The sequence below is a fragment of the Oncorhynchus gorbuscha genome, linkage group LG09 (genome assembly GCF_021184085.1).
Source record: "Oncorhynchus gorbuscha isolate QuinsamMale2020 ecotype Even-year linkage group LG09, OgorEven_v1.0, whole genome shotgun sequence".
NCBI lineage: Eukaryota > Metazoa > Chordata > Actinopteri > Salmoniformes > Salmonidae > Oncorhynchus > Oncorhynchus gorbuscha.
Window position 1 is genome coordinate 37879985 of NC_060181.1, and position 25268 is coordinate 37905252.

General features: G+C 42.8%; 2 protein-coding genes across 4 annotated transcripts; one reads left to right on the plus strand and one right to left on the minus strand.

The window, feature by feature from the left end:
- Positions 1–6258: 6258 nt before the first annotated feature.
- Positions 6259–10961, plus strand: LOC124043520. 2 transcript variants are annotated; one of them, XM_046362202.1, is made up of 6 exons: positions 6259–6491; positions 7835–7878; positions 8454–8804; positions 8993–9262; positions 9382–9441; positions 9568–10961. In XM_046362202.1, the coding sequence occupies exons 1-6, from the start codon at positions 6463–6465 to the stop codon at positions 9648–9650; spliced, it is 837 nt and encodes a 278-aa protein (XP_046218158.1). In that variant the 5' UTR covers positions 6259–6462; the 3' UTR covers positions 9651–10961. The 2 variants fall into 2 exon arrangements, with proteins under 2 accessions (XP_046218158.1, XP_046218159.1); XM_046362203.1 differs by having other exon boundaries at positions 6376–6470.
- Positions 10962–13921: 2960 nt separating this feature from the next.
- On the minus strand, positions 13922–25260 carry LOC124043522 (vacuolar protein sorting-associated protein 52 homolog). 2 transcript variants are annotated; one of them, XM_046362204.1, is made up of 19 exons: positions 24916–25260; positions 24194–24281; positions 23971–24023; positions 22456–22531; positions 22265–22332; positions 21879–22054; positions 21534–21684; positions 21306–21406; positions 21037–21169; positions 20446–20637; positions 19937–20092; positions 19633–19751; positions 16465–16588; positions 16278–16373; positions 16056–16163; positions 15700–15765; positions 15472–15583; positions 15020–15138; positions 13922–14759 (listed from the first exon to the last, which is right to left on the minus strand). In XM_046362204.1, exons 1-19 carry the CDS (start codon positions 25003–25005, stop codon positions 14613–14615), a joined length of 2175 nt encoding a protein of 724 aa, XP_046218160.1. In that variant the 5' UTR covers positions 25006–25260; the 3' UTR covers positions 13922–14612. The 2 variants fall into 2 exon arrangements, with proteins under 2 accessions (XP_046218160.1, XP_046218161.1); XM_046362205.1 differs by lacking the exon at positions 23971–24023 and having other exon boundaries at positions 24916–25259.
- Between the last annotated feature and the right edge of the window lie 8 nt (positions 25261–25268).

The window sequence follows — 25268 nt, forward strand, 5'->3', positions numbered from 1 at the left end:
CGCGGGAACACTTTCACTAACCCCACAGGACTTTGTCAATGTGGTCGCACTAAAGGAGTTCTACGTACAAGAGGGCCTTCTAGAGTTGGAGTACCCAAGTTTGGGGACATTGTCTTTAAAAGGTGCCTTAGCTTTACCTGATGCCCCATCCGCCGCATCCATTCCACAAACCACTGTTTCTGTGAACGTGAATGAGTTCCTCGATTCTCGGTATGACTACGACTTTACAAATGTTAAGGATGGTGAAGCAGTGTTTACTCGGGGAAAGGAGCAGTACGTCCGACCCTGTGGCTGGAACCGCATTGCCCTGAAGGTGTTGAACAAATACAGGGATGGAGATGGATGGTTGGGGACCGGAGATGAGGCCTGGCCAGTGTCCTACCACGGACCTGCTATGGACGGATCCCAGGGCATCATCAGGAATGATGGAGATGGAGATGGTGCTACTGTCGGAAGAGGAGTGTACTCAACACCGGACATTAACGTAGCTGAGAAGTTCTCCAAGAGGTTTACGTCCAAAGTAGACAACAAAACCTACAAGGTGGTGCTACAGAATAGGATCAACCCGCAGAAAAGGCAACAGTGTCGGAGAGAGAGTTACTGGCTGGTTTATGTGCCTGAGGGATCATCTCCTGTTCAAGAGAGAGCTATTGTGGAGAACTCCATCCGTCCTTATGGTCTGCTGCTTAAGGAAGTGTTGTAATCAAGGCAGACAATGTTTGATAGATAAGTAAATAGGTTTACCTTAATCATACTCAGTATGATCAGAAAATGAAGATATGTAACATCAGATCAATACCATTCTAAATCAACTAAGTAACAAGGTGAATTTGTTATAGTCATAGGATTAGCATACGATTGCTTGAGATTTTTGCAGTGTAAATGTAGCCTTTACCTGATAGGCTACTAATATGGATGTGTTCAAAGGTAATACAATGACTTGAAATAAGTGTGCATTGTTTATCTACATTGTACTTTATTTCCAGTGACCCACCTCATCTAACCACATATTTTCAACCAGTTGTTTTGGGAAAAGAGTGCTTTCTATGTACATATACCTCCAAAATGTTAGTTTGGACGACGCTGAGTAAGACTTCACTAATGAAAAGCTGTAGTTACAGCATCAATACAGCAACAGTATACTACACTGCCACCTAGTGGTACTCTTATGATATTTTAATTCCAATTATTGACTTACAATTTGGAATTTCTTACATTTAATACATTTTAGAATAAGGTTGTAACCTAACAAAATGTGGAAAAAGTCAAGAGGTCTGAATACTTTCCCGAGGCACTGTATATGAACAATTAGCCTGCTAGTTTGTTGGTGTTTTTATCAGTAATCTACATGAAGATATGCTTAATGATTTGAAAATGCATTAATGAATGGTATATTCATATTAAACTACTGTTTGTTAGTTTTATATATACAGTATATGTATAAAACAATGCTTTGTTTTGATGCATTGATTAAAAAGAAGTGCAAACCTTCCTCTATAAATGTAGCCTTTGTAAATCTAGGGCAACAAGCCAAGGATTTGCAGCAAGCTCACCTGACCGGAAAAAGAGTCCAAAGAAACAAACAAGAGTCCAAACAAGGCCGAGACTGGGGACAACACAGGCCAGGAGTGTCCAACATCACACCACCTCCCTCTCTGCCACTTCTGCGTCTGGAACACAAACCACTCTGTGGTTACCACACATTGCTGCCCGGCCCAGAGCTTGGAGAGCTGTGGGAGGAGAGCTGAGCAGGAACAGAAACCTTGAACAGAATAGATGACAAGTAGCTTTTGTACCCTGACAGTCAACCACTGATTATGAAGAAGTGCTTACTCTTTACCTGGCCCCTAATGATAAACAGGAAACAAAACAAACCTAAAAAGCAGACCAAGCTTTGTCCGATATGTAAACCAATATTAGGAGTTGCACCCCAGTTTTAGGAAGTGTATATTCTATTGGTCAGTTTGTCGTTCTGTGTGAGTAAGCAATGGCCTATATTCAAAACAGACTCTAGGACAGTTGTGGGACGATAGATCCTGAATTCATACAACCAGTAGGCCTAGGCTACATCCACAAAAATATCTAAAGCAATAAGGCTCATGCAACAGATCAGAATGCTTAGCTTAAAATGTTGATAAACTATTATTTCTTCGCACTATAAGCACAGCAATGCGGACAAGGCAGTAGGCTACTGTTTTGAATATTCGTTCCATAATGCGATTAGCGGGTTAACACCATTATGCAAGCCAGCAAAGCCACTACACGACACAACACAACACTAAACAATACATTAACTGCAATATAACAGTGACAAACAGTTCCCACAAACTGTTAGGGCCTACATAAAGCTGTCCCAACAGCAGTACCAACACCTTACCACTGCTACACCTGGCTATCAACGGAGCCTTCTCTGGCAGAGAAACAGTTCATTCAGCCTTTTTTTTTAACATAGCTATTATGGCTGACTTGTTTAAACAAATGTGGTTTCTATTGTCAATTGAGATGTACAATCTATGGCATTAGGGAAAGATGAGCGGAGAAGAGGCAATCCGTCATACCGATTAAGACATTAATGAGTGAGCTAGGACGGACGTTGTCAATATAACTATTTGTTCAGCACTTTTGAAATGTACAATGACAGAATTCAGAAAATGGGCTGTACTTACAGTATGCTCCCTGTACACCAAGTCAGAACCATGGGATAAATAATGGGGGCATATAAGCAGACTGTCACACCCTGGTCTACAGTCAATCACGGACTACAAGATGAAATCCAGCCCAGTCACGGACCAGGATGTCTTGCTCCCAGGCAGACTAAATAACTTTTTTGCCCGCTTTGAGGACAATACAGTGCCACTGACACGGCCTGCAACGGAAACATGCGGTCTCTCCTTCACTGCAGCCGAGGTGAGTAAGACATTTAAACGTGTTAACCCTCGCAAGGCTGCAGGCCCAGACGGCATCCCCAGCCGCGCGCTCAGAGCATGCGCCGACCAGCTGGCCGGTGTGTTATGGTCCTTCTGTAGCTCAATTGGTAGAGCATGGCGCTTGTAACGCCAGGGTAGTGGGTTCGATCCCCGGGACCACCCATACGTAGAATGTATGCACACATGACTGTAAGTCGCTTTGGATAAAAGCGTCTGCTAAATGGCATATATTATATTATATATTATTTACGGACATATTCAATCAATCCCTATACCAGTCTGCTGTTCCCACATGCTTCAAGAGGGCCACCATTGTTCCTGTTCCCAAGAAAGCTAAGGTAACTGAGCTAAACGACTACCGCCCCGTAGCACTCACTTCCGTCATCATGAAGTGCTTTGAGAGACTAGTCAAGGACCATATCACCTCCACCCTACCTGACACCCTAGACCCACTCCAATTTGCTTACCGCCCAAATAGGTCCACAGACGATGCAATCTCAACCACACTGCACACTGCCCTAACCCACCTGGACAAGAGGAATACCTATGTGAGAATGCTGTTCATCGACTACAGCTCGGCATTCAACACCATAGTACCCTCCAAGCTCGTCATCAAGCTCGAGACCCTGGGTCTCGACCCCGCCCTGTGCAACTGGGTACTGGACTTCCTGACGGGCCGCCCCCAGGTGGTGAGGGTAGGCAACAACATCTCCTCCCCGCTGATCCTCAACACGGGGGCCCCACAAGGGTGCGTTCTGAGCCCTCTCCTGTACTCCCTGTTCACCCACGACTGCGTGGCCACGCATGCCTCCAACTCAATCATCAAGTTTGCGGACGACACAACAGTGGTAGGCTTGATTACCAACAACGACGAGACGTCCTACAGGGAGGAGGTGAGGGCCCTCGGAGTGTGGTGTCAGGAAAATAACCTCACACTCAACGTCAACAAAACTAAGGAGATGATTGTGGACTTCAGGAAACAGCAGAGGGAACACCCCCCTATCCACATCGATGGAACAGTAGTGGAGAGGGTAGCTAGTTTTAAGTTCCTCGGCAAACACATCACAGACAAACTGAATTGGTCCACTCACACTGACAGCGTCGTGAAGAAGGCGCAGCAGCGCCTATTCAACCTCAGGAGGCTGAAGAAATTCGGCTTGTCACCAAAAGCACTCACAAACTTCTACAGATGCACAATCGAGAGCATCCTGGCGGGCTGTATCACCGCCTGGTAGGGCAACTGCTCCGCCCTCAACCGTAAGACTCTCCAGAGTGAGGACTGCACAACGCATCACCGGGGGCAAACTACCTGCCCTCCAGGACACCTACACCACCCGTTGTTACAGGAAGGCCATAAAGATCATCAAGGACATCAACCACCCGAACCACTGCCTGTTCACCCCGCTATCATCCAGAAGGCGAGGTCAGTACAGGTGCATCAAAGCTGGGACCGAGAGACTGAAAAACAGCTTCTATCTCAAGGCCATCAGACTGTTAAACAGCCACCACTAACATTGAGTGGCTGCTGCCAACACACTGTCATTGACACTGACCCAACTCCAGCCACTTTAATAATGGGAATTGATGGGAAATGATGTAAATATATCACTAGCCACTTTAAACAATGCTACCTTATATAATGTTACTTACCCTACATTATTCATCTCATATGCATATGTATATACTGTACTCTACATCATCGACTGCATCCTTATGTAACACGTATCACTAGCCACTTTAACTATGCCACTTTGTTTACTTTGTCTACACACTCATCTCATATGTATATACTGTACTCGATACCATCTACTGTATGCTGCTCTGTACCATCACTCATTCATATATCCTTATGTACATGTTCCTTATCCCCTTACACTGTGTATAAGACAGTAGTTTTGGAATTGTTAGTTAGATTACTTGTTGGTTATCAATGCATTGTCGGAACTAGAGGCACAAGCATTTCACTACACTCGCATTTAACATCTGCTAACCATGTGTATGTGACAAATAAAATTTGATTTGATTTGATTTTGATTTTGACCGTAGAGAGACGTTTTATTTCTCTATTTGGTTAGATCAGGGTGTGATGTGGGGTGGGCATTCTATGTTTTGTTTTCTATGTTTCTTTTTTTCTCTATGTTTTGGCCGGGTATGGTTCTCAATCAGGGACAGCTGTCTATCGTTGTCTCTGATTGGGAATCATACTTAGGTAGCCCTTTTTCCCCTCCTTGCAGTGTGGGTAGTTAACTTTGTTTGTGGCACTAAAGCCCTGTAAGCGTCACGGTTGTGTCTTCGTTTGTTGGCGTCATAAAAACAATTAAGGAATATGTACGCTCACCACGCTGTGCTTTGGTCCACTTATTCCTTCCAGGAAGACAGCTGTGACACAGACAATGAAAGCTCTTACAATATTTGATGATTACATTTCTTTTAAACAGGCTATAGGCTACATGTGCCAAGTCAGAACAGTAGGTGAAATTAAGAGGGGAAAGGGGACCAAATTATTAGCATGAGGCAATTGGGCTACTAACAGCTTACTACACAACATACACTTAGTATTAATTTTTTAGCTGTAGTATATATATATTTCCCTGGCATATTACATCATTTACGCAGAGGCATACAATACATTTTTTGACTCACCTTGTTGTGCTGTGCTTAATTCCTTCCAAACCACTCATTGTTGAATTTGTGGTTTCCAACTTGTGAAATGTTTATGTCCAATAGCCGATGAGCACCGATCTCTTCATTATTTCTCTTCATATGACAAGGATTGAAAAGGATTTGCCAGTCGATTGTTGACTTGATTCATGATAATGACTGCTAAGATTTTGAAAGGATGATGTTGACATGATCAGTCTAATCAAAGCTACTGTACGTATAATGTGACTTGACATAATATTTTCTTTGGTCAATAACCTTGAGCCTCTTTAGATGGGCACTTCTAATGTAACTCCATGGCAGCACCCAAAGGGCTAGAATTTTCGAGGTCTCCCCTTAGACTTTGCGGTGATTTAGTGTCCCCATGAGTGATAGAACACTGAGCCAATCAGGGCCAAACACTCCATATTTTCTGCTGGCTTTCCCCACCACCACAGAAAGCGCTGAGCTATGCTGAAACACTTGCATTTTGGAGCTGCCTTACCCAGGAAAACAAAAAAGAGACCATGTTTGTATGCGGCTTTATTAACTCAATTATATATATTTTTTGGGCTAAAAATGTGGGACTCAAAACAAGTGCACCTGTCCTGAATGACTGCGGTACTTATGGACCTGAGAGAGACCACCACATTTGTTGTGCAAAAGTTGAGCTGGTTGTTTGCTGCGAAGTTCCCCGTCCTTAAAATGAAATGAATCTCTAATTAGTAGGCAGGACTCCACCTCCAGGTTTCGTTTCTGGTAACTCAGCTGACGCTCCAGAGGCTTGTACTACTTTGCTTGCTGCCACTGCTCCATCACAAGTTTCTAGGACACAGCCCACACTGGCAGTTTGTTGCAAGTTCGAGGAGTCAACCTACTCGCATGTTCATTTACAATGAAAATGTATGGCATAGACAGGGACCGGTAAGCGTCACACATGTATTTATTTTAATTAGCAAATGATTTAAACAGTTCTTAGAGTCAAATAGAGATTTTTTTGTTGTTGTATCTGCCCAGATAAAATGCGTGTTTCTTATTGTGCATCACTAGGCTAAGCGCTCACCTCGGGCAATTAATTTAAACGAGTAGATAGATGTACGCATTTCTTGGTGGATGACATCGTGTATGGACAAGTTTGTTTACTAAATTAGATGCATGGCGTGCATTAGGAACGCAATATTCTTAACTTTCGTTTTCAGAGAAGGGCACACAGCCAGCCGCTTTAAAGAAACTCAATAGAAACCTAACTGGTTTGGAGAAACGAAACTGATCTATTGCCGTTGACAACATCTTTATATTTAGAAACCTACCTGGTTTGGAGAAACGAAACTGATTTATTGCCGTTGACAAAATCTTTATATTTTAAAGCAATAATATCAATTAGTGTCAGATATGCTAGTGATGTTGTTTCAAACTTTTAAATTATTTGAGATCATTTTGCTGTATATGAAAGTAAAAACAAATTGTATTATTTTTCTCTAATTATGACTGGTTTGACAACAGTTTTTACATTTTATTTTTTTATTTCACCTTTATTTAACCAGATTAGCTAGTTGATAAGAAGTTCTCATTTACAACTGCGACCTGGCCAAGATAAAGCAAAGCAGTGCGACACAAACAACGCAGAGTTACTCATGGAATAAACAAGCATACAGTCAATAACATCATGGGAAAAGAATTAAGTCTATATACAGTGTGTGCAAATGGCGTGAGGAGGAAAGGCAATAAATAGGCCATAGTAGCAGAGTAATTACAATTTAGCAAATTAACACTGGAGTGATAGATGAGCAGATGATGATGTGCAAGTAGAAATACTGGTGTGCAAAAGAGCAGAAAAGTAAATAAAACAATATGGGGATGAGGTAGGTAGGTTGGGTGGGCTATTTACAGGTGGGCTATGTACAGCTGCAGCGATCGGTTAGTTGGCGAGGGAAACAAAAATCTGTGATTTTTGCAATTCGTTCCAGTCATTGGCAGCAGGACAGGAAGGAAAGGCGGCCAAAGGAGGTGTTGGCTTTGGGGATGACCAGTGAGATATACCTGCTGGAGTGCGTGCTACGGGTGGGTGTTGTTATCGTGACCAGTGAGCTGAGATAAGGCGGAGCTTTACCTAGCAAAGACTTATAGATGACCTGGAGCCAGTGGGTCTGACGACTATGTAGCGAGGGACATTATGCTTTGCATCAATAGCATATATATATATATATATATATACACACACATATGCTTTCCTCTTATCCTGCTTCTTCTTCCTTTTCTTTTTTTAGACATTTCATACATCTTCATTGTCTGTGGATTGTCGGCTATGTTGGTGAGTATAAATGAACTCTATCCACAATTAAACTGGATGGTTCAAGCCCTGAATACTGATTGGCTGAAAGCCGTGGTACATCAGAACATATACCATGGATATGACAACATGTAATTTTACTGCTCTAATTACATTGGTAACCAGTTTATAATAGCAATAAGGCACCTCGGGGTTGGTGGTATATTGCCAATATACCATTTTATTATTTAATTTTTTAAACCTTTATTTAACTAGGCAGTTTATTAAGAACAAATTCTTATTTTCAATGACGGCCTAGGAACAGTGGGTTAACTGCCTGTTCAGGGGCAGAACGACCAATTTGTACCTTGTCAGCTTGGGGATTTGAACTTGCAACCTTTCAGTTACTAGTCCAACGCTCTAACCACTAGGCTACCCTGCCGCCCAATGGCAAAGGGCTTTATCCAGACACTCCGTGTTGCGTCATGCATAAGAACAGCCCTTAGCGTAGTATATTGGCCATAAACCACACCCTGTGTTCATGTTCTAATTAACATTGGAAAATCATGGATTTGTAGTTTTTTTTGCCAATCATTGGTTCCAACTCTCTCCTACAGCCTCCTCCCCCCTGCATTCCATTCCTGTTTCCGTCTCTTGCAATGTGGGAAGCCAAGCCATCCTTCCCTGCAAGTGGAAGTCCCAGCTAGACAAAATCCCAGTTTGCCATGTCCAGTGGCAGACACCTGATGAGACAGTGTTTGAACAGATGGGGGCGCAACGGTGGCAGGCAACCGAGTTTGAGGGGCGGGTGGAGGTACCTGAGGAAAAGCTGTGGGGGGGAGACTGCTCTCTGATTTTGCATGACGTGCAGTTTGGGGATGTGGGGCTTTACGAGAGCTTCATGGTGGTTGACAGGGCACGTAATAAGAGACGGGTGTTCATCCAGAGTGTCCAGCTCTCAGTCCATGGTAAGGGTAGAACTATCTTTACTACAAGGCGGGGCTATAAGGCCAGGTGAAAGTGATCAGAAGTTAACTTTATGGCTCTGCACCTCATTTAGACCACCTGAAAAGTGCAGAAGTGACCTTTTTAGATTGGTCCAGCATTCCACTTTCCTCACGATCTCTTACCTCATTTCTTCTGTAATTCTCTCCAGACCACACGTCCGAGGAGTCCTTGAGGGTGGGTGAAACCCTGGACCTGAAGCTCCACACTCCCCAGGCCAAGAAAGTGGTCTTCCGGGGGAGGAACAGCACAGAGATGACGGTCCTGTGGATGAGGGGTGAAGAGGAGGTCAACAGTGGTCGTCTTAAGGAGGTCGAAGGGTTTGTGGTCCTCAAAGGGTTGAAGATAGACGACTGTGGGACATATACCGTGTTGGATACCCACGGGCTGCCGGTTAGCACGGTTCATCTTACAGTGGAAGGTAACATACCTGAGCCATGGTGGCAACAGATCGCCCTCTCTGGGTATACTTATGAAGAACTTGGTTAATAATATAAGTTATGTTTGGGATTTCTAACTACTACATTATTTCTCCCTTAGCATATCAGGTTGATGAAACTCAAAAATTCCATGAGATCCAGGGCAAACAAGCACCTATCGGTAAGACACAGAGGTTAGAATGCAGTTCATTCAAGATACTTATTGTGCAAGGAAAGAATACCAAATTGATGATACTGCAGAGTGATTGACAGGTCTGAACAAGTTGTTTCAATCTTCTCTCTCCAGGTAAATCAACATATAACAGGTCCTCCTCTCTGCTTGTGTTATTTGTCCTGCTGTTCAGTCCCCTGATTCAACATCTCCTCTAACAACGATCTGTCATGTAAGCAAGGTTTAAACCTATTTGGCTGGTTTCCCAGACCGTCTGAAATATTGACAGTGAAATTGGAAAATTCAAGAAAAGATAAATGAATATAAATGCTGGTTGTTGTCTGGCCAATGTTCCCAGGGAATCTAATATCTAATAAAATTATAAAAAATAAAGGTTGAGCCAGTTTCCAGGATCAGATGAACCCTATTCCCAATGGACTAAATAGTGAGCTCAAAATAGAATATCCATTGAAAACTGCTTTCTAGGCCAGGACTAGAATTAATCTGTGTCAAGAAAATAAAATCCCATTCAGTATGATTCCACTTTCTCTGCTACTGTCAGTAGTGTAGGTCTATAGCTTACTGGCCATATATTATACAGAGTTTGGGTCATTCCAATTCTGTAACAAAGTTAACAAGTTAAGTAGACTTAGTTTTGTTTGTTCAATTTACATCATTAATTGCAGACCTGCCAACCCTGTCCAGCTTTTTAGAGTACCAGACGCGAACGGCAATTTGGAGATTCAAGGGTAAGTCGCTCTGGATAAGAGCGTCTGCTAAATGACTTAAATGTAAATGTAAATGTTTTCATTCCCCCTCCACGCTCGTGCGCGCACCGTTTGTGTGTCTGATCGCAATTATAGAATTGTACCAAATCAAGTCTTTATTAGGCTGGAATACTTTCTTGACAGCATTCCATTTACACATATGGTAAAAGTCACTAACAATATCTAATTAGAAAGAACGCACAAAGGGCCTTTATTCTTGGAGTTTTTTGTTTGTTTTACATTCTATAAAACAAAAGTTGTTTATTTAGGGAGAAAATGTACAAACGTCTTATCCACGATTAAACTCGAATGATAAGAACAAATGTTTGAATCAGAGCATCAGTCTCAAACATGTTAACCATAATAAAAACGACAAAACTATGATAGGAAACAGTGGATGAGAACAAATCTTCTGGAGATTAAAATAATTTCCTAGACAGATTTGCCTGGTAGCTAGCAGATTTAGCCTTACGCATCAGGGTAGACTTCTCGCGGCAAACAGTTCCTCTGGCAGTCACTGAAACCTTCTTGGCAACGAGGGCACTCGGAATATCTGTACCGAGAGAGTTTTTTTGTGACGTGGATCATAATTACAGTTAGTCTATCAGATTGCGTGATCCTCGTAATGTTACGTGGAAAATAGAACTAATGGGACGCAGAATTAAATGTATATCACACTCGCACAAATGTGGCCGGTTGTTTTTCGTATTTGCATTTAATTTCTTTCACTAGCAAATGCGAGTGAACTGCTGGCACTTTAGAGCCCACTGAATGTCTATCTTATGTTCGCTAACATTAGTTTGAAACAATGAGTGATTCCACAACACACGGAGTCGAAAATGGATTTGTCCATGTGTTCACGTACAGCTGACATTCGGCAAAATCAGCATCACAACAAACAGGAGTGGCAGACACGGGATATCTACCTCGAATCATGATGTATTCATCTCCATGCCCGTTGACATAAACGCCGTACATGTCTGTGTTGCAGCTCGACAATCGGGATGATAGATTTACTCAGTGGATGTATGTAAAAAATAAACCAGGCCCTATTCATTTCTGCCTACTTTTGTCTCTGATCTCGTCCCCGCGTACATGGACAGAAAATTGCGTAGTTGGTACGCAAAATGCGGGCATGTTTGCAAGTCTGTTATTGATATGAAAACCTGAGCTCATGTTTAGTTTGGAAGTTCAGAGATTTTGATTATTACGCACTACTCATAATAGTAATATATTATTAAATTTAATGAAAATGTGATTGTTGTTCAATTGTACTACAGCAATGTAGTCTTTAATGTATATTAAATCAAATCAAATATTTTTTTTGTCACATACACATGGTTAGCAGATGTTAGTGCGAGTGTAGCGAAATGTTTGTGCTTCTAGTTCCGACAATGCAGTAATAACCAACAAGTAATCTAGCTAACAATTCCAAAACTACTACCTTATAGACACAAGTGTAAGGGGATAAAGAACATGTACATAAAGATATATGAATGAGTGATGGTACAGAGCGGAATAGGCAAGATACAGTTGATGGTATTGAGTGCAGTATATACATATGAGATGAGTATGTAAACAAAGTGGCATAGTTAAAGTGGCTAGTGATACATGTATTACATAAGGATGCAGTAGATGATATAGAGTACAGTATATACATATACATATGAGATGAATAATGTAGGGAACATTATATTAGGTAGCATTGTTTTAAAGTGGCTAGTGATATATTATTTTCCCATCAATTAACATTATTAAAGTGGCTGGAGTTGAGTCAGTGTGTTGGCAGCAGCCACTCAATGTTAGTGGTGGCTGTTTAACAGTCTGATGGCCTTGAGATAGAAGCTGTTTTTCAGTCTCTCGGTCCCAGCTTTGATGCACCTGTACTGACCTCGTCTTCCTTAAATAAACCACTTAATGATTTACAGCCTTGTGATTATATTAAACGTAGATTATAACATATTGGAATGACTTCATTTACAGTGCCACTATAGTGTATGTATGTGTGTGTATATATTGTCGTGGAAAGATCAGAATTTGTTGGTAACATTTGTAAGATGTAAGATGTTTAATATTCATCAAATGTGTGTAAGTTACTTCTCATGAGAATGTATTTTGTTGTACTATAGTGGTGACCATTGGCAGTTATCTGTTCTATGTCAGGACTAAGTTGCATGGGCCGCTGAGAGGGGAGAGGTCAAAGTGTCATCATGTGTAAACATATCTTTTACTCCCTACCTTTCCCAGTGGAAAGGAGGGGTTGCAGTGTCTGGAATCATCCTATGCTCCCTCTTATGTTGTTTCTATCTTAACCTATAGCCTCCTCTCCGTGAGTTTGTCCAGGAGTGTGTATTTTGAGTGCGTTGTATCTAAATGACAATTTGATATATGCCTGTTGATATGGAGGATTTGGTTTATGGTTCTGGGGTTTGGGAAAGGAGACAAAGCTGAACGATGAATTATGTCTATGCTGTCTGACTATGGGTGTCTTTTCTATTAAAAGGAACTCAGTTGCATTGTAAGGGGGCTCTCAGAATCCACTGGGAGACACTGAATTTATCTGAGAGTCACAGGATTGTGATAAGAGCTCATATAATTAAAGAGCTCATATAATTAAAGATGGACTTTTATAACTAACTCTGACGTGTGTGTGTGGTTTGCTCCCATGATTTGGTAAATAGAGGACATTTCCACGACACTATATATATATATATATATATATATATAATGTGTTATATACATGGTTAGCAGATGTTAATGTGAGTGTAGCGAAATGCAACAATATAAATGCAACAATTTCAAAGATATTACTGAGTTACAGTTCATAAGGAAATCAGTCAATTTAAATACATTCATTAGGCCCTCATCTATGGATTTCACATGATTGGGAATACATACATTCATCTGTTGGTCAAAGATACCTTTTTTTTAAATGGTAGGGGCACGGATTAGAAAACCAGTCAGTATCTGGTGTGACCACCATTTGCCTCATGCTGCGCTTATCTCCTTCGCATAGTTAATCAGGCTGTTGATTGTGGCCTGTGGAATGTTGTCCCACTCCTCTTCAATGGCTGTGCGAAGTTGCTGGATATTGGGGGGAACTGGAACAAGCTGTCGTATACATCAATCCAGAGCATCCAAAACATGCTCAATGGGTGACATGTCTGGTGAGGATGCTGAGGTCCACTGGCTGGACAGTGGACCTCAGGATCTCATCACGGTACCTCTGTGCATTCAAATTGCCATCGATAAAATGCAATTGTGTTCGTTGTCCATAGGTAATGCCTGCCCATACTATAACCCCACAGCCACCATGGGGCGCTCTGTTCACAAAGCTGACAACAGCAAACTGCTCACCCACATAACGCCATACAAGCTGTCTGCAGTTGAGGCTCGTTGGACGTTCTGCCAAATTCTCGAAAACAACGAGGCGGCTTATGTTAGAGAAATTAACATGAAATTCTCTGGCAACAGCTCTGGTGGATATACCTACAGTCAGTATGCCCATTGCACGCTCCTGCAAAACTTGAGACATCTGTGGCATTGTGTTGTGACAACTGCACATTTTAGTGCAGCCTTTTATTGTCCCATCACAAGGTGCAAACACCTGTGTAAGGATCATGCTGTTTATTCAGCTTCTTGGCAAAGGAGAAATGCTCACTAACAGGGATGCAAGTAAATTTGAGCACAACATTTGAGAAAAAAGCTTTTTGTGCATATGGTAAATTAATAGATTTTTTTTTATTTCAGCTCATGAAACTTGGGACCAAAACTTTACATGTAGCATTTATATTTTTGTTCAGTGTACATGTATGAGAACACAGAACAAGGGCCTGGGAGATGCCACTCTTTTCCTTTTCACACTGAACTGCAATGATACCTCTACCTCTTGCTCCTCCCTCTCACAATCATAAGACTGTGGGTGTGACTGTGAATCCCAAGACTGGATTCTACCTGGGAAAGTAATTGATCAGTTATGTGCTAGGGAGAAATGAATACCAGCACCAACTTGAGGGCCTGAGTTGTGCAGCTCTGTCTGGAATAGACCATCTACTATATTTCTTCTTACAGCCTTTGATTTCTGTGATCTCTCCTGTCAATCCATATAACCACAACCTTCCCATATCCCATTTCTGTCTCTTCATCCCCCTATCCCCTCCCTGAAAGCAAAGAACCCAGCACCCATGGGAAAAAAAGTAGCACTTTCACACAAGACCTTACCTATTGACATTGATACAATGTCAAATCACAAACGACAGGATCCCACGTGCAATACACTGTCCTTAATCAGTGGAGCGATGTCACAAGCAAAGGGATATACTCTTCTACTTGTTTCCAATCAGGCCATGTCTGATTTTGAGCATCTTCATTTAATCCATCACATCCCCAGTCTCTACCCTTGGAAGTGTCCAGTTAGAAGTTGGGCTTGTGTTTCTTGACCTCGACCATGAGGTGGTGAAGGTTGATGAGCTCCGAGCGCACGGCCAGGCTGCGGAAGGTGGGCTGGGACAGCACCTTGTGGAAGCCATGGTAGTACTGGATGAGCTGGGTGAGTGCCCCCTGGAGGATAGGAGGACCGGAGTAGAAAATTTCAAGTTGAATGAAAAGCTTCAGAAGGAAAAATGAACTCATAACAGCCCACGGCTCATAGTTGATACATCTTAAAATGAAAAATATGTATGTCAATTTAAGGGACCCCTTTTGGCTCAAGAGCACCCCTTGAGGCAAAACTTCTGTATACTCTTAACTACATACTGTACATTCATATTCATTGTTTAGATGAAATGCATCTGTTAGAAAAGCATAGAGGAAGGCAGTACCTGAATGATACCAGTGCCATTCTTGAAGTTGGTGAAGGATCTCATGACATCCTGACTCAGAGCTTCCACAGACTGTTTCCATGTGCTGGAAAACCCCCTGATTAGCTGGGTGATTTGGGCTGAGAGAGAAGAAAGAAAAAGAGGGTTTGAGCGAAGAAGAGAACAATATGAGTTTAGGGATGGGAGGTAGGTGAGAGCGGATGCAAGAAGAGAGGGGAAGAAGGGTGTGAAAATGTGTGAGAGAAATGCAAGACAATCGTTAAGGGTAAAAATTCAAACAACGAGAGATGTCACAGGAGAGTAGAAACAAATGGTCCAAACAGTAGCTGTAAATAAAGAACAAGTCAGGACAGGAAGAAAGTAGGAGAAAGAAGGTTACAGTGAAAAAGACAAGGGCACATTCTGAAAACAATTAAATGATCAAAAGGTCTGAATATTTTCTACCTACTCACCTTCATCATTCTTCAGTCTATCCAGCTGGCCTTTCTCTATCAACGCCTCGCTCGCCTTCACAAACGCTATCATGCCACCAAAGGGGGAGGTCAGAATCTCCTCAATAAACTCCTGATGAAAGGAAAAAGAAAGACGGGAATGTTTCATTTGATTAGTAAACCCTGATTATCTGTGAATCTGGCACACATGACAAAACTACATTTCCCAGAATCCCTGTGCATTTTTACCTGGCTCCTGGCCTGGAGGAGCTGCTGGAAGCCCTCAACCTCTTTACTGTCATCGGCTGCCCTCTCCTATGACATAGAGAGGAAAACAGCATGACATCTTCTAATTCTGTATATACAGAATACTTAAGTCTAGCGGTTAAGAGCGTTGGGCCAGTAACCAAAAGGTACCTGGTTCGAATCCGAGCCGACTTGGTGAAACATCTCTTGACAGCACTTAACCATAATTGCTCATGTAAGTCGCTTTGGATAAGAGCGTCTACTAAATGACTTAAATGTAAATAACTGAACAAAGGAGTCATTTCAGGTGGGTAATAAATTAATACTTCATGTTTATGTTTTACACTGGTTATTCTCACCATGAGGACATTGAGCATCATGTCGTAGTTGTTGATGAGGAAGATGAGCTGGTCCCTGCGAGAAGGGAACTCTGCAGCCATCTTCAGGACAAAGTTCTCCACTTCCACCTGAAAATACCAGTGGTAGCTATATCAATCACACAAACCACTATGTTCATGCTAATTGTAGGATCCCCACTATTTATACTATTTTCCGGTTTTTATTGTTGTTTAGTTGTGTACCTGCAGTTGGCCAAGGAGGGTATGGGTTCGCTCGCTGGTGAATGTCTGGTTAATGCTAACGATGGCAGAAGAGAACTCTGCGTATCTACGTGTGATCTGAAACATGAACACAACTGGTGTCAACAACTGTCTGGTGTTATTGGACACTGATACATGAAATACGTCAAAAACGTGTCTGTGTTCATACATAGTGTGGTCTGGTGTCCAACACGCCCAGTTTCTGGGGTTCCGTGTTGCGGATGCTCTGAATGTTCATCTCCAGGATGAGCTCAAACCTGGGCCACAGCAGCTCCAGCACCGCCTCCCAGTACCTGGCACCCCATGGAGAAACAAATACATAATAGACCTATGAAAATGTGCATCAAGGATCGATTCTGAGTTGAGATGTGTTTTCTTTTAACCTCTCTAGGGTATGTGGGACACTACCGTCCCACCTGGCCAACATCCGGTGAAAAAACAGAAATACTCATAATAAAAATTCATAAAACATACAAGTGTTATACATCGGCTTAAAGATAACCTTCTTGTTAATCCAACCGTTGTGTCAGATTTCAAAAAGGCTTTATGGCGAAAGTATACCATACCAAATCCAAAAAGTATCAGTAAAGTTCTTAGAAACATGTCAAACGATGTTTATAATCAATCCTCTGGTTGTTTTTAGTCATAATCAATTATATTTCAACTGGACAATAGCTTCGTCAATATAAAAGAAAAACAAGAAAGCCGCTTTCTCGGTCGCACACAGAAACAGCTCTGGGACTTACCAGGGTCCACTCACTCAGTGGTCTTACTCCCTCATTTTTCAGAATACAAGCCTGAAACCATTTCTAAAGACTGTTGACATCTAGTGGAAGCCATAGAAAGTGCAATCTGAGTCCTAAGTCATTGGATACTGTATAGGCAGTCAATGGATAACTACAAACATTAAAAAAATCCCACTTCCTGGATGGATTTTTCTTAGGTTTTCACCTGCCATATCAGTTCTATTATACTCAGACATTATTTTCACAGTTTTGGGAACATTAGAGTGTTTTCTATCCAAATCTACCAATTATATGCATATCCTAGCTTCTGGGCCTGAGTAACAGGCAGTTTACTTTGGGCACGCTTTTCATCCGGAGGTGAAAATAGTGCCCCCTACCCTAGTGAGGTTGTTTTCTTTTAACAAATCTGTACCAAATACTTTACATTTACATTTACATTTAAGTCATTTAGCAGACGCTCTTATCCAGAGCGACTTACAAATTGGTGCATTCACCTTATGACATCCAGTGGAACAACCACTTTACAATAGTGCATCTAAATATTTTAAGGGGGGGGTGAGAAGGATTAATCCTAGGTATTCCTTAAAGAGGTGGGGTTTCAGGTGTCTCCGGAAGGTGGTGATTGACTCCGCTGTCCTGGCGTCGTGAGGGAGTTTGTTCCACCATTGGGGAGCCAGAGCAGCGAACAGTTTTGACTGAGCTGAGCGGGAACTGTACTTCCTCAGTGGTAGGGAGGCGAGCAGGCCAGAGGTGGATGAACGCAGTGCCCTTATTTGGGTGTAGGGCCTGATCAGAGCCTGGAGGTACTGAGGTGCCGTTCCCCTCACAGCTCCGTAGGCAAGCACCATGGTCTTGTAGCGGATGCGACTTCAACTGGAAGCCAGTGGAGAGAGCGGAGGAGCGGGGTGACGTGAGAGAACTTGGGAAGGTTGAACACTAGACGGGCTGCGGCGTTCTGGATGAGTTGTAGGGGTTTAATGGCACAGGCAGGGAGCCCAGCCAACAGCGAGTTGCAGTAATCCAGACGGGAGATGACAAGTGCCTGGATTAGGACCTGCGCCGCTTCCTGTGTGAGGCAGGGTCGTACTCTGCGGATGTTGTAGAGCATGAACCTACAGGAACGGGCCACCGCCTTGATATTAGTTGAGAACGACAGTTTGTTGTCCAGGATCACGCCAAGGTTCTTAGCGCTCTGGGAGGAGGACACAATGGAGTTGTCAACCGTGATGGCGAGATCATGGAACGGGCAGTCCTTCCCCGGGAGGAAGAGCAGCTCCGTCTTGCCGAAGTTCAGCTTGAGGTGGTGATCCGTCATCCACACTGATATGTCTGCCAGACATGCAGAGATGCGATTCGCCACCTGGTCATCAGAAGGGGGAAAGGAGAAGATTAATTGTGTGTCGTCTGCATAGCAATGATAGGAGAGACCATGTGAGGTTATGACAGAGCCAAGTGACTTGGTGTATAGCGAGAATAGGAGAGGGCCTAGAACAGTGACATGAATATTTGATTTTCATTAAACAAATTACATTAGTATGTCTGTCAGGCATCAAACATTCTATTTCACAGAACATACAGTAAAAAGACTACTATATCATAGGTTTTAACAATCAACGGACTCCCTTTACATATAGAATATACACTCTACAGACAGTACCGGGTTGGACCCCCATTTGCCTCCAGAACAGCCTGGATTCTACAAGGTGTTGGAAACATTCGTTGCTCAATTGGCAACAAGGGACTTAATGTGTGCCAGGAAAACATTCCCCACACCAGTACACCACCAGCCTGTATCAGGCAAGATGGGTCCATAGACCCATGCTCCTTAGCGAAATCGTGACTGCCATCAGCATGACGCAACAGGAACTGGGATTCGTTGGACCAGGCAATGTTTTTCTACTCCTCAAATTGTTTAGTGTTGTTGATTGCGTGCCCACTAGAGCCGCTTCTTCTTGTTGTTTTGTAGCTGATAGAAGTGGAACCCGGTGTTGTCATCCGCTGCAATAGCTTATCCGTGAAAAGGACCGACGAGTTGTGAGTTCTGAGATGCCGTTCTGCACACAAACGTTGTACTGTGCCGTTATTTGTCTGTTTGTGGCCCGCCTGTTAGCTTGCACGATTCTTGCCATTCTCCTTCGACCTCTCATCAACGACATGTTTCACCCACAGGGCTGCCGCTGACTGGATGTTTTTTGTTTGTCGCACCATTCTCGGTAAACCCTAGATAGACACTGTTGTGCGTGAGAAGCCCAGGAGGGCGGCCGTTTCTGAGATACTGGAACCGGTGCGCCTGGCACCGACAATCACACCCCACTCAAACTCGCTTAGGTCACTCGTTTTTGCCCATTCTAGCACTCAATCAAACAGTAACTGAATGCCTCAATGCCTGTCTGCCTGCATTATATAGCAAGCCACGTGACTCACTGTCTGTAAGAGCGATCCATTTTCGTGAATTGTGTGGTGTACTTAATAAACTTGCCGGTGAGTGTATAGCATTCCTCAGGAAATAGGATATGTCATATATAGCATTATGCTCAGAGTTAAAAATGTATGGAGTGTCATGGAGTATTTGCACAGAGACTGTTACTGACTTGTCCAGGGCTGGGATGGCCCTCTTGATTGTGATGGCTCTGAAACGCAGGATGATGTGGATACACAGAAACACAGCGATGCTGTCGTAGCAATCCGATACATAGGTGGACATGCTCTTCTGCAGGGGAAAGGAGGGAGGGTGGAAGGAAAGGAGGGAGAGAGAGGTGGGTATAGGCATGATAGAGAAAGAGTCATATCATAATTAGAGACCATCATTTTCCAAAAAAGAAGGACTCCACTGTTACCTGCTGGGTTATGCCTTTACCATTTTTTTACAGCAATGTATGAGAAGTATTATCGTACCAGGAACAAGCTGAGTGTCTTTCCCATGACGCTGTTGAAGAGGTCCAGCGCAGAGTTTCCAGCCACCATGAAGAAGTCAGACAGGAAGAGGAACTCTCGACAGCCGTTGTCCAAGAGGGCGTAGTGCTGACTGCGGAACAGCGTCTCATAGGGATACTGAGAGAGGAGGAAGAAGGTTGGTTGGGTGACTTGATAATCTACATGAATGTTAATATTATAACTGCCTCTGTACATTCCTCTGAGGTGAGTGTGGTGACAAGGAGGTAGTGAGAGAAGCACTGGTGTATTGGAGCAGTACAGCTTAACGATATCTACACGTTTACAGTTGGCTTGGTGTCTTGCCTCACAACCGTACACTCTGCATGTTCAAATAGATTTCAAAGTAGTACCTAACGTCTTATAATAAGGTAGAGTAATTTAATTCAAAATGTCTGTTACACTTGTGCGGTAGTATATGGTATAGCTTGGGTGGTCTGATTTAGGTTGTACAACACTGCCAGTGGCCTTACCCTGCAGTCCCCTCTCTGGGCAGTGTGGGGGATAAGGATGGGCCCCTCCAGCTCGGCAGGGCTCAGCACGGCCCCCCGCTGGCCCAGGGTGAAGATGGTGTTCCTGCTCTTCAGGGAGGGCTTGGAGAAGAAACCTTTCTTGGCCGTGTCTTCCAATCCCATCAGGTCATCTTTGTCTGCCACCTCCTCATACTTGTCAACAGAAAGAGACAAAGAAAGATATTACGAGGACAGTATTAAATATGATCTGCTAATTCACCGATTTGATAATCAAACACCGTTATAGTGACATTTTGAAACAGGATTCTTTTCCAGAACAATTTAAAGTAACAACCTGAATTAAGTTATATTGAGCCTATAAACCAAGACGTCTTTTTTTACTCCTTTTCTCCTTCAGACTTTGACATTGCTCATTCTGATATTTCTTTATATCTTTATTATATTTTAGGGCATTTGTGTGTATTGTTAGGAATTGCTGCACTGTTGGAGTTAGAAACATAATAATTTCGCTGCAACTGCAATTACATCTGCAAAATAGGTAGGCACGACCAATAACATTTGTTTTGATTTAGCACCTTGTCATTCGCTCACCTGTACTTTGAGCAGCCTGCCGCTGTAGGACTTGAAGTAGCTGTAATAGATCTTACTCATGGTGTCCACGTACACATCCCTGATCTCCTTAGCTACTGTCCTTTCATTTGCCAAGAGGAACTGATAGAAAAACCTAAAGTATGAAGAAAAAAAGGTTGATTTTTGTAGATACATGATTGTGGTGGTGCTTTTTAGTCTGTTTTACAGTATCCAAACATGTGGATGGTTTTGAAACAAGGAATCAGCCCGTTATATGCCCATATTATTACCTGTACTTAAGGAGAGTGTTCTGGGGGATTTGATAGTTGGTCATAGGCTTTCTGAAGGAATACATCTTCTGCAGGATAAATTCTCTGATCTTTGTGACAGCCTGTGGAACAAAATAAGACCATTTTATACACAATACCTTTGCTCAATTACCTTCCACACGATTATTCCTCACTTATTTCTCCTTCTCCTATCCCATTCTCTCTCTCTCTTCCTCCGTGTATCTTCACCTTGATTTTGAGGTGGTCCACGATGTCCTGGATGTCAGAGCAGGCCAAAGTCTCCCTGAAGCTGAGCTCTTTGGCAAAATTGATCTTGTTGTTGAGCTCATGGAGCTGCTCAAGGAACTCCTCCTCCGTAACCGGGCTATCCACGATTACCCTGCAGGCGGACAGAATGTCGGGAACAATTATTAGAATACATGCTTCCCCATAGGACCACTTACAACATCATAGAGACTCTGTCAAGTAAATTTCTCATAACAGAAATCAATATGACATGTGCTCCCTAACCTCTTTCTATCCATATCTATCAGATTACAAATCTGCATACAACACAAACACACACGCCCTTACTGGATCATAGCTCCGGGCACCACCAGCTCATCCACCAGTTGGCTGAGGTGGCTGTGTACGGCCTGCCTGTTCTTCAGCCGCACGCTCATGCTGACCGACTGCTGCTGCAGAGTCTGGATCTCACTGCTGATGGACGAGAGGTCACTCTGGAAGCCACTCAGCATGCCCTCCATTCGCTGAAGAAAGAGAGAGGGGAGGATAGAGTGTGGGGGGGGGTGGTGAGAGAGAGGGGAGGAAGGAGATTTATCATTGGCTTCATTGTATATTTTTATATAGAAAATTGTAAAAGCATTCTTTCAGACCCTGCACATGCAAAAATGAGGATCCATTTAGAATGGACTTATGAAGCCACTTGATACTTTTGATTGAGGGCATCATCCACTCACCTCCAGTATGAAGTCACAGGCTGTGATCTGGTTGTGCAGAGAGGCAATGTTCTGGCTTTCCTTGATATCTGACACAAGCTTGGTCAAGGATTACCTATCAGGTTGAACTACTGAAGCTTTCAGGAATTACCATAAATAATGCACTAATTCTTTCACACAACCATTCAAAACATTAATACATGAATGGATACAGTCTTTGATGGAAGCTTGTTCAATTCGTTGGAGTTCACCTTCCACCTGTTTAGAGTAATGCCTGAGGTCAACACCCTGAAAGAAACAGAGATTCAGATGAAAGGAAGTCATCAGTTGCAGGAATGTAGCCTTATATACAATATATAAAATGAAAACTAACAGGAAATAAAATTGAAACTGTAAATGTGTTGATGTTTAGGGACATGCAAGCCCTCTCCTGTACTCCCTGTTCACCCACGACTGCGTGGCCACGCACGCCTCCAACTCAATCATCAAGTTTGCGGACGACACAACAGTGGTAGGCTTGATTACCAACAACGACGAGACGGCCTACAGGGAGGAGGTGAGGGCCCTCGGAGTGTGGTGTCAGGAAAATAACCTCACACTCAACGTCAACAAAACTAAGGAGATGATTGTGGACTTCAGGAAACAGCAGAGGGAACACCCCCCTATCCACATCGATGGAACAGTAGTGGAGAGGGTAGCTAGTTTTAAGTTCCTCGGCATACACATCACAGACAAACTGAATTGGTCCACTCACACTGACAGCGTCGTGAAGAAGGCGCAGCAGCGCCTATTCAACCTCAGGAGGCTGAAGAAATTTGGCTTGTCACCAAAAGCACTCACAAACTTCTACAGATGCACAATCGAGAGCATCCTGGCGGGCTGTATCACCGCCTGGTACGGCAACTGCTCCGCCCTCAACCGTAAGGCTCTCCAGAGGGTAGTGAGCACTGCACAACGCATCACCGGGGGCAAACTACCTGCCCTCCAGGACACCTACACCACCCGTTGTTACAGGAAGGCCATAAAGATCATCAAGGACATCAACCACCCGAACCACTGCCTGTTCACCCCGCTATCATCCAGAAGGCGAGGTCAGTACAGGTGCATCAAAGCTGGGACCGAGAGACTGAAAAATAGCTTCTATCTCAAGGCCATCAGACTGTTAAACAGCCACCACTAACATTGAGTGGCTGCTGCCAACACACTGTCATTGACACTGACCCAACTCCAGCCATTTTAATAATGGGAATTGATGGGAAATGATGTAAATATATCACTAGCCACTTTAAACAATGCTACCTTATATAATGTTACTTACCCTACATTATTCATCTCATATGCATATGTATATACTGTACTCTACATCATCGACTGCATCCTTATGTAACACATGTATCACTAGCCACTTTAACTATGCCACTTTGTTTACTTTGTCTACACACTCATCTCATATGTATATACTGTACTCGATACCATCTACTGTATGCTGCTCTGTACCATCACTCATTCATATATCCTTATGTACATGTTCCTTATCCCCTTACACTGTGTATAAGACAGTAGTTTTGGAATTGTTAGTTAGATTACTTGTTGGTTATCACTGCATTGTCGGAACTAGAAGCACAAGCATTTCGCTACACTCGCATTAACATCTGCTAACCATGTGTATGTGACAAATAAAATTTGATTTGATTTGATTTAGTGCAGCCATGGTATCATGGTCTTACCGTTTTCAGTGCCTCCTTCACCAAGTCATCTTCCAGATTAGCTTGTATGTGAACTGGGGGGGGGGGGGGGGGTAGCAGCTAGTTTAATCCCCATAAAGGTTGGTTCTTACATTTATCAAAAACACTGAACTAATTAGCTAAATTACTATTTGGTTATGAACCTATTTGACCTTATGATAGGACCAATACTTCATTCAAAAGACAATATTGCTGAAGGACTTACTATCCACTTCATCCAAGATGAACTCGTCTGTGGTCAAGTCCAAGTCCCCCAGGGTGAGAGGGGCCATGGCATCTGTGTTAGGCTGCATCTGTTGCAGAATGACAGTAAGTCAACATGGCTTTGGTGTACTATGTAAAATAAGATATAACAATTCAATTAGTTAGCTAACTGACTCCATTCATGGGAGTAAAGAATTAAATAGGCCTTTTCCATTGCAGGTTTTAGACAGGTGCTTTTTATGTTCCCACCTCTGAGGCCTGGCCCCAAAAAAGTATCGGGCTCTGACCTACTCTGATTTGGGGCCAGAGGGGACTTCTGAGGTGTGAGTCACCTTAGCAGGGACCATGCTAGTTGTGGTGCAGGAACAACGCAATCGACCAGAGCTTTTAACTTGCTAACAAGCAATCAGTGACTCTGGCTAGCTAGCCTTGCATCTGATACAAACACAACAATAAGGCAAAACGACAACAAATACTAAAGTTAATCTAAATCATCTGACATATAGCTGATTAGAGATGGATAACGGTAGCTAGATTCCATAGCTAGACAGATCAGATGGCCAGGATGTAGGAAGATCAAGCTAGCTGGCTAACTAACGTTAAATTATACTGGTGTTGTCGATGTAAAGAACACAGAGAGCCGAACACAGAGAGCAACAGAAGTCAGAACATTCAAGTTATCATAAATATATCTGCTATTCCAGAAACATTATCGAACGTCACCTCATCTTGTAAATATGACATGACATTCGCCGTCGAGTTGCCAGCTATGTTTACATCGAACACAGCTATAGTCACTGCTCCCTCCACCATAGCCTAAAAATAATTTAAAAAATAGACACAAACGTAGAGTGCTATTTCGTAATGTCCCCGGGATACCTGAGTAAAAACGATTAGAAAAGATCATTTTGAAATCTGTTTAAAATAAATGTATGTATATGTCGAACACAATTACTATACAAATATATACTGTTTTAAATGTAATGTATATTGTATTCATTTGTATATTGTTTAAAAAGCTATTTAATGTCGGTTCATGTTCCTAGACGAACAAGTTATTCCGACGTAATCACTTC